This window comes from Acomys minous (genome assembly GCF_964271855.1).
Source record: "Acomys minous genome assembly, chromosome: 12".
Classification (NCBI taxonomy): domain Eukaryota; kingdom Metazoa; phylum Chordata; class Mammalia; order Rodentia; family Muridae; genus Acomys; species Acomys minous.
In genome coordinates, this window is record NC_140493.1 from 17,922,807 (window position 1) to 17,938,904 (window position 16,098).

The 16,098-nt window shown below is 52.3% G+C and overlaps 1 protein-coding gene across 5 annotated transcripts in view; it reads right to left on the reverse strand.

Annotated features, from left to right (window-relative positions):
- ARHGAP8 (Rho GTPase activating protein 8) overlaps positions 1-16,098 on the reverse strand; it is a 47,965-nt gene that overhangs the window by 19,135 nt on the left and 12,732 nt on the right. For all 5 annotated transcript variants that reach the window (XM_084749777.1, XM_084749778.1, XM_084749779.1 and 2 more), the window contains 5 exons: positions 13,230-13,374; positions 8,819-8,906; positions 8,224-8,355; positions 5,252-5,338; positions 399-497 (listed from right to left, as the gene is read on the reverse strand). In XM_084749777.1, the coding sequence (XP_084605903.1) occupies positions 399-497; positions 5,252-5,338; positions 8,224-8,355; positions 8,819-8,906; positions 13,230-13,308 (485 nt within the window). In that variant the 5' untranslated portion in view covers positions 13,309-13,374. Of the gene's footprint in view, positions 1-398; positions 498-5,251; positions 5,339-8,223; positions 8,356-8,818; positions 8,907-13,229; positions 13,375-16,098 lie in introns of those variants that run through there.

The following is a 16,098-nucleotide window of genomic DNA, read 5'->3' on the forward strand; positions in this document are numbered from 1 at the left end:
GCACCCTCGGAGAGAAGTGAAGTGCTCAGAGGCTGACCAGGCTCAGGAGCCCCGCTGGAGCTGACCTGCCTGGCCCAGGCCTGAGGCAGCGCCTATTCTGCTGAATGACCCTGTGCCCTGGCTTGCCACAGACACTCTGGCGAGGCATTCAGCATTCAGCTGTCTTGCAGAGCCCCTGTGCCTGCCACTCCGGGAACATTTTCATTCAAAACACGGTTCATCTGCACACCAGGGAACCCCTCTCATATCCGGCTCAGAAGCAGAACCGCAAACCCGTGCCTTAATCAGTTTTGCTTGGGCACCGAGAAGAGCCAGCCGCCCACCGCACGCAACCTTCGAGGCTTGCACTCCTGAACATGTGCATGGATACCGGATTCCAGAGCCAGGTGGACACTCACCGTACTACTTCCGGGGGGATGAGCAGCTGGTCGCACTGAAGGTGTTCTTGGAGCTCACGCAAGTTCCTGCAGTAGGTGATTTTTCTCCCAAACTTGTGACTGAGGAAGGAGAAACCAGCGAATAAGACAATGAGGCGAAGGAGAGAGGACTGCAGGAGTTAGGGTGCCGCACAGAAGACAGGCTACGCACTAGGACCCAGGATGGACCAAAGGCCCCGGAGGCGCGCCTGTATAAAATGATGTGTCTCCAATTTGAACTGGCTGTGAATTTACACAGAGCAGACAGCACAGGGGCGCCTTTCTGTGTGGACTGGATGTATGCGTCTTAGTTTCTTTTTCTGTGGTAATGTACTCAGACAAAGACCACTTCAGGGCGAAAGGGTTCGTTTTAGCTCAAAGTTCAGGGTGCAGTCCATCATGGCAGTGAAATCAAGGTGGCATGAGCTTGAAACAGCAAGTCACATTATGTCCGGGGCAGCAGAGCACGCACACATACTACTGCTTAGTTTTTCCCTCTCTCTTTACGCAACCCAGGATCCCCTGGCCAGGGCATGGTCCCACCCACAGGGGCAGGTCTTCCCACCTCTGTTAATAAAATAATCCCTCATAGGCATGCCCAGAGGCCCTTCCGTGAGATTCCAGATTCTACCAGGGCGACCTTGATACCGACCATAACTGTGTGCCAGGCTCAGAGGACCTGAGGACCGAGCCTGCATGCCTGGAGACTCTATGATCCCTGGAGAGTGCTGGTTTTGTGTTGGGCTCTCTCTTCCCCCAAGAGACCAAAGGGTAGAGAGACCCTGGGGGACTCCGCAGGAGTGTTTCAGGTGGCCGTGGAGAGACAGTACAGCCTCTGCCATCAATTCTATCCCCTCTCAGGGATCCGGGCCAAGCCATTTGACCTGCCGAGGAGGCCTGTGTCCACTGATACACTTGGAACTTGAGTCATTGTGCAGAATTGTAGTGACTAGAAAAGGCAAGTTCCTTGCTCAGCAATGTTACATCCTGCTGCCGTTAGGACAATCTGTGTGTCTTCCACATTGTACATAACATAAGATTATCCAACTTACCACTGCCCCCACCCCCAAAAAAAAACCAAGACCATGGGGGATCATGAGAGATGGGACACCTATGAGAGCAGAGTAGAACTGAGATCAGGGCCAGCTAGAGCCTAAACCAGTTCCCATACTCCAAGGGAGGCGAAGGCCTGTGCACTGGCTCCCTCTCCTGGACAAGAGTGGATCAGTCCTAGGGGCTGGATTCGAACCATGAGAAAGGTAGCTTTCCCAGACGGCAAGGGTGCTGCCAGGGAACCTGGGCTGTGCAAGAGCATTGGCCCTGGGCCCGGAGGAAGGGGTTGTGCATTCTGATAGCAGATAACTCGGGAACACTCTGGCCTCTGCTCTGGGGACATTAAAGGCTCCTTTGGGGTATAAAGTGCTGTGTGGAAAAGAGGAGCCCACTGAGCCAAGCAGGGGCCTAGCTGTCCAGTGGAACTTCCCAGACAGTGCTGTCTGCTTCAGCCACTCGGGGTGCTCCCATGCCACTCCTGCCCACCTGGGAGCCACATCTGTCTCTCTGTAGCTGCCTGAGGACTCCTGTTAGCCAGGCACCCACTGGGCCCTAGGATTAGCGAGAGCAAGCACACATGACCCGTCTGGCCTTTTACACAGGTGGAAAGGCCTTGGGCAGCTCTGTCAGGAATTCCAGCACAGGCATGGGACAGGGTCTGTGTTACAGCTGCAGCTGCCAGGAGAGCCCACGTTAGGACAATGCTCAGGATCCAACTGCAGCCTGGGTGGGTTCCACCCTCCAGCTCATGTCCTGGTTTCATTCTGTTATTGGATCCCAGTCTTGAGTCCTTTACAAACTGTATGACGTCTCTGGGCACCAGCCTCCCCGTTTAGAAGTATGAAGGCATGGCTTTCTACATAAGATGCCTTGGTGTGCATAACATAAGGCGAATAGATAACTAAATTCCAAAAGGATAGTTTAAAGCACTCTCGAATAACCAGGCCTGGTGGTGCATGCCACATTCCATAGAACTCGAGGACTGTGGGGGAAGGCAGGCTGAGCTGAGGGGCAGTAGGATGAGGCTTGAGGTAGGGTAGGGCTGCAGCACTGCCCAGAAGCCACTGATGGTGTGTGTGTGTGCATGCGTGTGTGTGTGTGTGTGTGTGTGTGTGTGTGTGTGTATGTGTGCGTGCACAGCACTACCCAGAAGCCACTGATGGTGTGTGTATGTGTGTGTGTGTGTGTGTATGTGTGTGTGTGTGTACAGCACTACCCAGAAGCCACTGATGGTGTGTGTGTGTGTGTGCATGCGTGTGTGTGTGTGTGTGTGTGTGCGTGTGCAGCACTACCCAGAAGCCAGTGATGGTGTGTGTATGTGTGTGTGTGTGTGTGTGTGTGTGTGTGTGTGTATGTGTGTGTGTGTGTACAGCACTACCCAGAAGCCACTGATGGTGTGTGTGTGTGCATGCGTGTGTGTGTGTGTGTGTGTGTGTATGTGTGCGTGCGCAGCACTACCCAGAAGCCACTGATGGTGTGTGTATGTGTGTGTGTGTGTGCAGCACCACCCAGAAGCCACTGATGAGGTGTGTGTGTGTGTATGTGTGTGTGTGTGTGTGCAGCACTACCCAGAAGCCACTGATGGTGTGTGTATGTGTGTGTACAGCACTACCCAGAAGCCACTGATGGTGTGTGTATGTGTGTGTGTGTAGCACTACCTAGAAGCTACTGATTGTGTGTGTGTGCAGCAATGCCCAGAAGCCACTGATTGTGTGTGTGTGTGTGTGTGTGTGTGTGCAGCAATGCCCAGAAGCCACTGATTGTGTGTGTGTCTGTGTGCACACACTCAAATGAGCATACACATTGGAACAGGAATATGTGGAGTAAGCATGTGTGTGCACACATCAGTGCGGGCAGATTTTTCAACAGCATGTAGTAGTGGCATCTTGGAGCCCTAGGATATAGAAGGGTGGTCCACAGGCAGCTGTCAGGGACCCAGGGCAAATGAAACAGCTTCAAATAGCAGCAGCGTACCCCTCCACAAGTTCAGGTCAGTGAGGAAGGCCAGGGTTGGGCAGAGCCACGGTGTCTTTATCCTTCCAGTTCCGAGAGGTGCCTGTGTCCCTTGATGTGGGACTCCTACCTCCACCTTCAAAGCCAGCAGTGAGGCACCTTTGAGCTTCTCTCCTGACATTTCTGGGAAAGGTTCTCCATTAAGGACCCCAGCAACCATCTAGAGCCCAGTAGGACATTCCAAGTTGTCTTCTGTTTGTGACTCCCCAGCTTAATGTCACCTGTACAGCCCCTGCACTGTGGGACATGACATATTCGAAGGCTCTGGGACCCGAGTACAGACACCTTTACAATCACTTATTGTCTAACTAGTGAAGGAGGGCGTGCAGGCCCCAAGGACTGGTGGCAGAGGTGTCCTGAATGTTGTGTGTGTTGACAGAGACTCGGAACACAACATGGTGTGAGGCCCAGCTTAGCCCTCAAGGGGGCAGGTAGGAAATAGGGAATGCAGGAGAAATGGAGTTTTCCATGCAGTTGGTGGGTTGGGCTGCCTGTCTGAAGTCAGAGGGGAAAATGGAGACACGGAGAAAGGATGTAGTGCCTAACCCTGTCACTCGTATCCACAGGACTCAACATGAACCTCCCACGTGGCTGTGGTCTTGAGAGAGTGAAGTGCATTACTAGCAAGAGGCCTCTGAGCCACCGTAGCTGGATATCAACAGGAGGAAGGAGATGCGGGGGATATGATGGAGGCGGCGGCAGAGGGTTTCAAGGGTCATGTCCATGCGTGCCCTCCCTGCACTAAAATGCTCCTCCTGAAAACCCTCCTGAGTCCTCCTGGCTGACCGAGAAGGGCACTGCCACTCCCTCTCTGAGTGTGTTGCTTCACCCGAGTGTCCCAACACGTCCCATGCACAACTGGGCCCTCCTGAGTGAAGCTCATCCATCCATCATGTGACTGTGCGCAGTTTGTGCCTGATGCTTGTGGCTTAATGGGGAGGAGATGAAGATGCCAACGGGGCCCTGGCAGAGTCAGGCCTCGTGGTCCCCTGGGGTTCTTCCTGATACTGACAGAGAAATCGATGTCCAGTGGGAAAGAGTCCAGACATGAAAAGAGCTCACAGAAGTCCCTGAATTTCTGGGCTCTGGTAAAAGGCTAGCCCATGGGCTTGGGGTACCCATCCTGGGCTTCCAGGAAGCAGTCTGTCTCTTCCTCTGCTCCAGGAAGGAAGCCTGAAATGTGGCTGTGGGCCATGTCATACAGTTTGTACTAGTAGAGGACTGAGACAGCACATCACAGGGTGGTCTGTCTGCAAGCCAGAGGGAACGCAGGAGATAGAGTCCCTGAGGCCAGTTATATGGAGTGTCCACACCTACAGGACCAACCCTAAGAAAACACCTGAGCACTGAGCATGGGTGAGCTTCCTCGCTATATCACACTTACCTGCAGGAAACAGGCTGTCCCAAATCATTCCCCAAAGACAGAGGTAAGGAGCCCATGTACCTGTGTCCTAACCTCTACATTTATACAGCTACCCTGGCTAGAGCCCTTCCTTCCTGGCTTTTGTGACCTTGGAGACCAAGATACAGATGCAGAATGTGGGCATCTGGGTCAGGGGGTACTTAAAATACTAGCCATGACATCAATGTCAAGGGCCAGCATTACTGTCCACAACCTCAGAGAGCCACAGTAGTGCTTGGCTTGAGTGGTCACGTGACCCCCACGAGACCCAATAGGTGCCTCAGAGGCAGACCCACATGGAGCGAGCCTTCCTTTAGAAGTGTGTCTCAGAGATGGTGATGTGAGGGTCCACCAGGCGCATGCTCACCTGATGAGGGGTTTGAAAATGTTCCACAGTGCTCTGATGAGGCTGGTGGGGTGCACGACATACAGGGCCTTCAGGTTCTTCTTGTACCTGAGAAGAGAAGGGTAAGATGACTCCAGGTCCCCCAACTTCAGCACACCCTATACCGAGTGACTACTGCACAGGAGGACCAAACCTCAGGAAAAAAATCCCCATTTCTCAACAGGCTCAATTAAAGGACACGGACCAAAACCCAGAAGGAACTGGGTAGGGGGATGCACACCTTTAACCCCAGCACTTGAGAGACTGAGCCAGGTGGAGCTCTGTGAGTTCAAAGCCAGCTTGGTCTACGTAGAGAGTTCCGGGACAGCCAGGGATACACTGTGAGACCCTACGTCCAAAACTAAACCAAAAACCAGAAAAGGGAGGGGCTGGGCTCAGTTGGTAAAGTGCCTGGGAACCCCAGAACCTATGTACGAAAAGCTGGGTGTGATGTCAGGTGCTTATACTCTCAGTTCTGAGGAGGCGGAGGCAGGAGGGACCTTAGCCAGCCAGCCTAGCCTACTGGGCAAGTTCTAGGCAAATGAGAGACCCTGTCTCAACAAACAGGATGGATAGTGCCTGAGAAGAAAATGACAATTGGCTTACACACACACACACACACACACACACACACACACACACTTACACACACACCATAGAAGGTGTTTTCCCTCTACCCTGGCCAACCCACTGTACTTTTTATACTGCAAGTGTATGAAGTGGAGCCTGTGGCTATGGACATTCTTTTTTTTTTTTTCAAAGATTTATTTATTTATTTATTTATTTATTTATTTATTTATTTACTGGGTTTGTGTTTGTTTGTTTGGTTGGTTGGTTTGGTTTTTTGAGACAGGCTTTCTCTGTGTAGCTTTGGCTGTCCTGAACTCACTTTGTAAACCATGCTGATCTTGAATTCATAGCGATCTGCCTGCCTCTGCCTTCCCAGTGCTGGGATTAAAGGCATGCGCCACCACACCCAGCTATTTATTTATTTTATATGAGTGCTCTGTTTTCGTGGACACCAGAAGAGGGGATCAGATTCCATTACAGATGGTTGTGAGCCACAGTGTGGTTACTGGGAATTGAACTCAGGACCTCTGGAAGAGCAGCCAGGGCTCCTAACCACTGAGCCATCTCTCCAGCCCGGCTATGGATATTCTTGCAGGTGCAGATGACGGGTGGACAGGGGCATGGAGCACAGCCCTAAGCCAGGATGACCTAGCTGCGGCTTTCAGAATTAAACCTGCACAGTACTAATGACTTGTGGGTAATGTGCATAGGCCATGGAGGTGGGGGTGGGGGGACAGCTTGCTGTGAGGGCCCCTAGACTGCCTGAGAGCCAGTTGTTAAACTACACCAGCACACCAGAAGGCCGGGACCAAGTTAGGGTTTGGGGGTGAGTGTGACACAGGTCTCTCAGGACAGGAATCAAACTCAGACAGAGAAAAGAAAGCATCTAAGCAGAGAGCTGAGGTACGGGACACGGCACGGGACATCAGAGCAGAGTGCGTGAGACTGTGTGGAGGTAAGGAGGAGGAAGGGATGCACTAGGCAGAAGTTAAGCCAGATTGGGGAGCTGGAGTGAGCACGCGGAGGAGTGGGTACACGCTCCCTGTGAAGTCACGCTGTCAACTCATGAGGCCACAAAGGCAGCTGGACCTCTAAAGACACAGTCCTCAGGAGGGAGGCAGATCCCCAGAGAAATGACAGGTGCCAGGGCTGGGGTCAGAGGTGAAGGAAGCCTGGAGAGAGGGAAGGAGTGATTCAGGTCCCTGAGCCAGGCTGAGGCTCAATGGTGGAGGCACATTTGTGTCATGTGAGTGATAAATGATAGTAAAGAACATACTAGAAAAAAAAAAGTAATGTCTCCAAAACAGTGGCCATAAGACAGGCTTCAAGAAACCTGCTGGGGTGGAATTCTAGAAAGCAGCTAACCTCCACTGTGCACCCTGGAGCCCAGAGGTCATAAAAACAGGCAACCTAACTTATCTTTCACCCTACAGCTAAGAAGGTCACAAGGTCACAAAAACAGGTGGCTTACTTTATCTCCTACTTCACCGGTTCGAAGATCAGTTTATCAGAAAAACAAAACAAATCATGAAAACAATCTCTGGACCTGGAAAATCCAGGCCCTCCCCCACTCTCTACCGTCCACAAAAACTGATCCTCAGATCCTGTACAATGGATTCAGTCTTTTGTGCCCTTGGATGCCAAGCCACGAGGCGTAAGGACGCCAACCTCTCAGACCAGCAAAGTCAGCTTTTGATGTTTCGAGGTCAAACAGTCTGTTCTTTCATCTTCCTCCACTCACTTATTTCTTACACACACCCCCACAGAATAACACACCAAGTCACATGTCCCTGTTGATGTAAGAGAGAGGGTACTTCCTACATGTCAGTGCCGGCCAATGCTCCATCACCACCCAGACCCTCACAGTGAGACTAAAGCCAAGCGTGAAGAAGGCTATCAGCCAGATCTGGAGATTTGATGCTACATCACGTGGCCAGCCAAGAGCCACAAGGTGGGGGAGCCTGGAGCTATGCCACACCCACTGAAGAGGCAGCTGCTCTCACTAGAAGCCTGGAACAGGGCAAAGGCTCCTGGAACCAGGTTGTGTAAAGAGTGGACACTTAGCATGTGTGGAAGGTGGTAGCCAACAGGGATGCAGGTAGGACTCCTCCAGGGCACAGCAGAGGCATCGAGAAGGCTCTCCGCACACATCAGGGCTGAAGTCCCAGCACAGAGGACTCATTCTCCTCCATATATCACATTGCTGGATTGTTTTGGTGCCTAAAGCCAAGGTACATAATCCTGTCCCTAGACCCACTTCCCTTTCCTAGATGTGCTCCACTCGGAACTCCCACCCTCCTCACTCCACCTCCCTACCCCCCCACTACCCCCACCCCTCCCACCTCCCCACCCTCCCCATCCCCCCCAAGGTGCTTTGTGCGTACTTCCTGTCGAACTCCTTGTAGGCGGTCTGGAGCCAGCCTAGGGACGGCTTGTTCTGGCTGCTGAGGCCGTAGTGAAAGTAGACGATGGTATAGTCGTTCTCCACGTGCTGGTCCAGCGTGTACTTCAGATACCTGAAGGGCGCAAGACACGGGGTTTCCATCAGGACAATCACTTGCTCAGCACTGTGAGTTACAGAAGTCCCGTGAGACAGGAGCCATGGTGAGCCAGCTGGCTCAGGTGCCTTGCTGATCTGCTGTTTCCAGAAACACACCTTTCTGCTCTCTAGATGGCTTTGTGCCCATCAGGTATGGAAGACGAACTTCCATGCACCCAGGACAGGGGCCCTATCCCCAGCCTCAGAGGTCAATGCCCACAGCCCAGCTGGCTGAGAGAGAATCGAGCCAGTGTCCAATATTTTACCAGTGCTGGTGAAGCCACGGTAGCCCTGGTGGTGGGAGCCTCCCCCCAGATAGCTCTGCAGTGGATTCTGGAGATCCTGAACTCAGGCTCTCTATAAATCCACACAGGAAATGGAGACCAAGATGGCCGCGCTGGGAGGCAGATGCGTGCGGCCGAGAACAGGGCAATACTTACTCTAGCAGACGTTGATGGTTGAGCTGGTGCAAGGGTGGCAGCCGGCAGCTGCTGAACGTGAAGATGCGTCTCCCCTGGCGGTCATCCCCTGGAGGAACAAAGGTGTGAGCCTCCAGCCTTTGGGCTGGATTTCTTCAGTCATAAGCCTTGGGTGGCCAGAGCAGTCTAGCCTGGGCTAGGATACCTAGGGCTGGGGCTCGGCCAATTGACGCCCACGGAAGGCATGTTATGTACACGTTTCTTGAGAAAACCTTCCAACCCTTCATCACTCCCATCTAACAGATGGGACACTGGAGCCACCAGGTTAGGTCCACCAGTGACAGGTCCCACTAGGCGAGAGCTCTCGGGTCTAACTTTAGCCACATCTAACTTCAAGAACAGGATCTGGTTGCCTCCTTCTCACAAAGTGTCCCTCAGTAGTTTCCTGGAATTCCGAGTCTTGGGGAAGGCCAGAGTGGTCAGGGCCCAGTTGCCCTGGACAGGACGGGAAATCACATCCAGTACAGGAGCCTCCCTTTTTCTTACACTGTGAAGGCCAAGTCACCCTATGCTGGGACCGGCTCATGGCACACAAGGCTGCCATGAGGCCTTGGGGAATGAATGTGTTCTGAGGACTTGCAACAGCTCCTGGGTCTGGAGCTCTGGGGACAGCCTTCAGTTTAAGAGAGTTACCACACACAGCTCAGCTGACTAGGAATGAAGCATGCTGGCCCTGGAATACAGGAGGTGCTTGCTGGTGGCAGCCATGGTAGCCTTGGTGACAGGAGTCCTTTCAGATGACTCTCAAGGAGACTTGAAGGCCATCCCCCTGAGGCAGGCTCAGGCCAGGCGTACAGTGGCACTTAGTGAACTAGACCACACAGCTTCTCTGCAGGGGGCAGGTAGCTGCTGAGGTCCCAAATGCTGCATGTACTACTCCCCAGGCCATGAGCCCTGTGGCTGGGGCTTTCTCATATCTATATAGAACTGCAGAAACACACTGGAAGACGTAGGGGCTAGGCTGGGGACCAGAAGCCTGGAGTCCCAACTCCTGCCCACTGGATCCTCAGGGCTGGAGAGATGGTTCGGTAGTAAAGAGCACTCACTGGCTGACCATTAAGGGGACCCAGGCACCCACACAGTGGCTCACAAACTATCTATAACTCTAGTCCCAGAGGACCTGACACCCTCTTCTGCCCTTCACAGGCACCAGGCATGCATGCGGTGCGCAGACATAAATGCAGACAAAACACCCACACACATGAAACAAAACAAAAACTTGCTAACTTGATTCATTCTGAGCTGCCCTTAAATTTTTATTTTTCTTATTCTCTTTTATTTCCATCCTGAAATTCTTTTGCGCAGTGCAGTCAAGGACCCAGCTTACCCAGATGTACCAGCGCCCCCTGTAATCCCAGCACTCAGGAGGCAGAGGCAGGCAGATCCGAGTTTGAGGCTAACCTGGTCTACAGAGTTCCAGGAAAGCCAGAGATACATAGGCAGTCACTGTCTCAAACAAACACACAAACAAAACCAAAAAAAACAAAACAAAACAAAACAAAACAAAAAAACAAAACAAAACCTAGCTAGGGCTGGTTCAATTCCCAGCACCCACATGGCAGTTCACAACTGTCTGTAACTCCAAGATCTGACTCTCTTACAGAAACATACGATTCCCCTGACCTCCAAACCTACCTGTCCTTCTAACGGAGCTGCTGCCCACCTGGCCCTGACACTGTGCCCCACATCTGTGAACACACCACCCCATGCACACATCAAGAGGACAGGACTGAGATGCCAGGCAGTGTGTTGTGTGTGAAGGGCTGCTGGCTGCATGGGCACCTAGTACCCTCAGGGTATTCACTACACACACACACACACACACACACACACACACACACACACACACACACACACTACAGGCTCAGCAGTGACACAAGTCAAGAAGCAAGCATCTGGACAGAGTGGACGTGGCACTTCTGTCACACTGCACTGGACAATGGTGCCCTTGAGTGGACATCACAGATAGACTTCAGAGAAAGTGGCTATGGAGACACCTTTGGGTTGAATTCTGTCTCCTTGTGCTCCCTCCCCCCAAAAAGGAAAAAAAAAAACCTCATGACTTCCTAGAGCCTCCAAATGTGACTTAATTTGCAAGTAGGGTCATCGCAAATGTAATTTAAGTTAAAGCCAAAGGAGGTATGAAGTGTAGTAAAGGTTAAAGGCCAAGAGGCACAAAGGAATGCCAGGACTCCAGATGCTGGGGAGGTTTGCAGTGGATTTTCCTAGACCCTCCAGGAACCAGCCCACCCATACCTTGGATTCTCACTTCTGAACCCCAGAACCACGTGACCGAATGTCTGTTGTTTGACGCTCCTTGGATGGGGCCCTCGGTTCCAGCAGCCCTAGTGCTGTTACCTGTCACTTGGTGGAGGGAAATGGGTTCATGTGTAATTTGTACAAACCGAGGAGAGAAGTGACACAATGCATTCTGTCTGTGGGCATCTTTACAATGTATAGAAGCCCATGAGCTAGAGGCCAGAGCTATGCAGATGCCACTGTGACGTGGTTTAACCTGTCCTCTCCTAGGGAAGGCTGCAGCACTACCTTCCTCTCCCTTCTCAGAATGAAGGGCAATTGTGTCTCTATTCAGAATTGAGAATGTCTCCTTTATCCCACGTCCTATCTCATCTATATCAGGACCAGGACATATGGCCAAGGCCCCCAGCTGCTCACCAGACCTCAGCATCAGCCTGTAAGTCTCTCTCTCTCTCTCTCTACACACACACACACACACACACACACACACACACACACACACACACACCAGCCTGGGTCCCACAGAACAGTCACCATCTGTAGCTCCCACCATTCTCCTCTGCTTGCCGTGCATGGGAGAGCCTCCTGCCCTTCCCCTGCAGCTCCCCCAGGCCACCACCTGTGATGTCCAGGCTCCTCAACACCACTTTATTGTTTGTGGCCCCTTCCACCTTCTCCCTTTGCCTGGCTCCCATCCCAGGGCCCTCTGGAGGCCCAGCAGGCTGGATGTCCACAACCCATACGCATCCCTGAGGAGAAGACATAGGAGACCCCCTCCAGCCACTTCCAGGGCTCCTGGCCATCTCCTCTGCAGATCTAATCATTACTGATTGCTTGCCTGAAGGACAGGAGCTGGAATAAATCAAAGGGCCCCCCTTCTAGAAAGAGACCCATTTTAAACTCATTTGGGTTGTAAAGAAGTATTTACAGCCATCCTCAGGGGTGCTCCTCCCCTGCTCCCCGAAACATGATGCAGGACAGAAGACTGCATGCCCAGAAAGGTAATGAACAGGAATGAACCAGAATCACGTGTGCTGACTGCCTAGGCATGGGTAGGCTTTTAAGATTCCAGAACAATCTGCTATAACCCACCACACAATCCCCTCCCTTACCCAGCAGGGGCTCTGGGCACAACACCAGAAAACTGAGTTTTCCAAACTGAGTCCTCCTGCCTGGGCCAGTGGGTTCCAAAACCAGCTGTGGCCTGTGTCTGAGGGCCATTGCTCCCTCAGCTGGAGTTCCAAGTCACAGTATGGCTGCTTGAAAAGACACTCATGAATAAACACCACAAGAGAAACTTAAGTTGGCTCAGCAGGGTCAGAAACCCAAGGGGCATTCTCCAACCCTGATTTTTTAAATTTATTTATTTATTTATTTATTTATTTTGAGACAGGGTTTCTCTGTGTAGCCTTGGCTGTCCTGGTCTCTCTTTGTAGACCAGGCTGGCCTCAAACTCACAGAGATCCACCTGCCTCTGCCTCCCTGAGTGCTGGGATTACGGGCATGCATCACCATGCTTTAAATATGTATTTTGTCTTATTAAAAGTGACGATTTCCTTCTTTCCTTTGGCTGATATATGTGGTACGTGAATCCATGTCCCCTGTATTTTATTTAGCACCGTCCTCCCTAAGCCTAAAGCTTTTTTAAAAGGACACTGGGGCCTTCAAACAACTAAGTGCCCATTGGCCGAAGCCGTCTTAAGATTCCTCCTACACTCAGCAGGTGCCAGAACATTCACTACTCCTGTTTCTGGGGTCTTCAACTATTTGGGACAGTACTTCTTCTTGTCTGATTCCTCAATAGGATCCTAGCTCCTTACAAGTGAGAGCCAGTGGTGACAGAGCAGGGGCACTTAAAAGTGGGAAGTGCATACTGAGAGTTCCTGATCCTCAGGCCTAAATTATATGAGGCAGTATTTTGTCCTGACACCTGAGAGCGTGAGCTACCCATTGTCCGTTTTTTACTGACATCTGTTGCTGTGGCTGAGATCCCACGACACTGTTCGTTCTAGTAAATCCAACTAGGGACAGGCAGCCTGTGACAGCCCATCACTCTGCAAGACCCAGAAGACTGTACCGCCCAGCCTGGGGACCAGCCAGACAGTTAACCTACCTGCCACCTGCAGGATGCCGTGTCTGGCCACATCATAGAACGGATGACTTGTGCTGAGCGCGGGGTCCAGGCCAGCCATGGACACCACTGAGGACCCTCCTGTGGTCCCCAGTGTGGTTGTGGCTTCCTTGTCACTGTAGCTCCGCTGGAGACACAGGAATGAAAGGGAATTATGAGGCAAGCTAGGTTAGAGGGACTTATCGCTTGCTAAAGCACCAGGACAGGAACTAAGCATTGACAAATCAGTATTAAACACTACTGGTCAGCCATTAATTGCTAGCCTTTATTGTAGCCATCCTTTTTCAGGTGTATCTTTGTTTTAAGCTGTGAGGTTGACTATCAGAGGGAAGTGGACCCCCTAGTTGGCAGCTGTTAGACCCTTCCCTGGTGCCCCTGCTATTTTGAGCGAATGAGTGGCTGCCAAATAGCCAGCCATCCTTGGCTGCTCTGAGGGCTGGCTATACAGGGCCTTGAGGAGGCGCCATGGCAACTACAGCTGCCTGCTTGCTGCGGAAGCACAGCTCTGTTTCCTAAAGTTCTGTCCAGCCACACCCACTTCAACAAGCTGCCCTGGACTTCTGCCCATCACACCGCCCCCCCCCCCATGAACTCTGCATGACCCTGCAGTCATTTCTACCGAGACCTGCAGAAGGCTTGTGACTGGTGCAGAGTTCCTCATTTGAATGAAGGCCTGCCATGGTTGTTAAAGATGCCCATGCCAGGCTCTCAGGGCCATTGTTCTGTCCCATTTATATGAGTGGGCTAAGTGAATGGATCCCTTTGTGAGTCAGAGGAAGGCAGCTTCCTGTGTTGCCCCTGGTCCTGCAATAGCAGGGCCCATTAAAGGGGTCTCTCTGGAGTTCATTTCTTGCTCAATTCTGATCTTTTTTCTCCCTCTGTTTTTATTAGTTCTTTCTTTTCTTTTCTTTTTTTTTTCTTCTTTTTTAAATTTTTATTCTTTGGGTTTTGAGACAGGGTTTCTCTATGTTATCTTGGTTACTCTGGACTCGCTTTGTAGACCAGGCTGGCCTCGAACTCACAACGATCCACCTGCCTCTGCCTCCCAAGTGCTGGGACTAAAGGCGTGCGCCACCACACCCGGCTTATTAGTTCTGTCATACAGTGTGATTTGGTCACATTCACATTCCTCCTGCAACTACTCCCAGATCAGATCCACCTTGGCTTCCCCACCCACCCGCCTGTATATCTCCTGTTTTCTTTTTCTCAACCCATGAAAGTCAAGTCTGTGCTGCCTACATTTTCCTGGATCAGCGGCCTTCCACTGGAGCATGGTCCACTTATCAGGGCTACATTCTTTTTTCTTTTTTTTCCTTTTTTTTTTTTTTCCAGTCAGGGTTTCTCTGCATTACCCTTGGCTGTCCTGGACTCACTTTGTAGACCAGGCTGGCCTTGAACACATATCGATCCGCCTGCCTCTGCCTCCTGAGTGCTGGGATTAAAGGCATGAGCTACCATGCCTTGCTCAGGGCTACATTCTTAAAAACAACCAAGGAACCCTGACTGTCCCTCTCCTAGCAACCATCAATGGCCAACAGGTCCTTAGCTAGGGGTGGGACTTTGTGCCCACCTTCCCTCTCCATACTAGGGTCTTATCTGGCTTGAGTTACAGGTAGAGTGGGCTGAGCAGGTAACAGGAAGAAAGGAAGGTGGTGGCAACAGCAGCTGTGACAATGGGAGTAGCAATAAGAGGTGCCTCTAATGCTGTGTGTGGTGGCGGAGGCGGCTTGTGCCTTTAATCTCAGTACTTGGGAGGCAGAGGCAGACAAGCTACCTGTGAGTTCAAGGCCAGCCTGATCTACATAGCGAGTTCCAGGGCACCCCGGGGGCTATGTAGTGAGATGCTTTCTCAAAACAGAACAAAAACAAACCAGCAACCACAGCAAACCCAAACAATGGAAGAGCGCAGATGAAGATTTCCAGAAGCTAAGGGAGAAGCAATAAGAACGAATGTGGTAGAGACAAGAGCGGTGCGAGTCAGAAGAAACCAGGGGCCTCGATGGCTAGAACAGTTCCAGGGAGCTGTCAGAGGCTCAGTCTCAGACAGCCAGGCCTGAGAGCCGGAACACCAGACACTGTCGAGGGCTGGGATCCAGACACACAGCCCTAAAGCCGCAACTCTAACTGCTGTCGAGGATTGGGATGCAGACACCCAGGCCTGAGAGCTGTAACAAACACCAAGCACTGTCGAGAGGTCGGACCCGATACCCAGTCCCAAGAGCCCTAACACTAGAAAGTATCACTGCCTGTTGCTGGATGCTGTCACCACAGGCTGTTGTCAGAAACCAAGTTTTACAACAGCTGCTAAGCACTGGGGCCCCGTGAGGGCTGACCACCATGGAGTACTGGGGGCCCCACGAGGGCTGACCACCATGGAGTACTGGGGCCCCACGAGGGCTGACCACCATGGAGTACTGGGGCCCCACGAGGGCTGACCACCATGGAGTACTGGGGCCCCGTGAGGGCTGACCACCATGGAGTACTGGGGCCCCGTGAGGGCTGACCACCATGGAGTACTGGGGCCCTGTGAGGGCTGACCACCATGGAGTACTGGGGCCCCACGAGGGCTGACCACCATGGAGTACTGGGGCCCCACGAGGGCTGACCACCATGGAGTACTGGGGCCCCACGAGGGCTGACCACCATGGAGTACTGGGGCCCTGTGAGGGCTGACCACCATGGAGTACTGGGGCCCCACGAGGGCTGACCACCATGGAGTACTGGGGCCCCACGAGGGCTGACCACCATGGAGTACTGGGGCCTCATGAGGGCTGACCACCATGGAGAAAGAAGCTGAACTTCCTTCAAACATTCAGAAACAGAGCTTGTCAAGAGCACTGAGGGCAAGGGT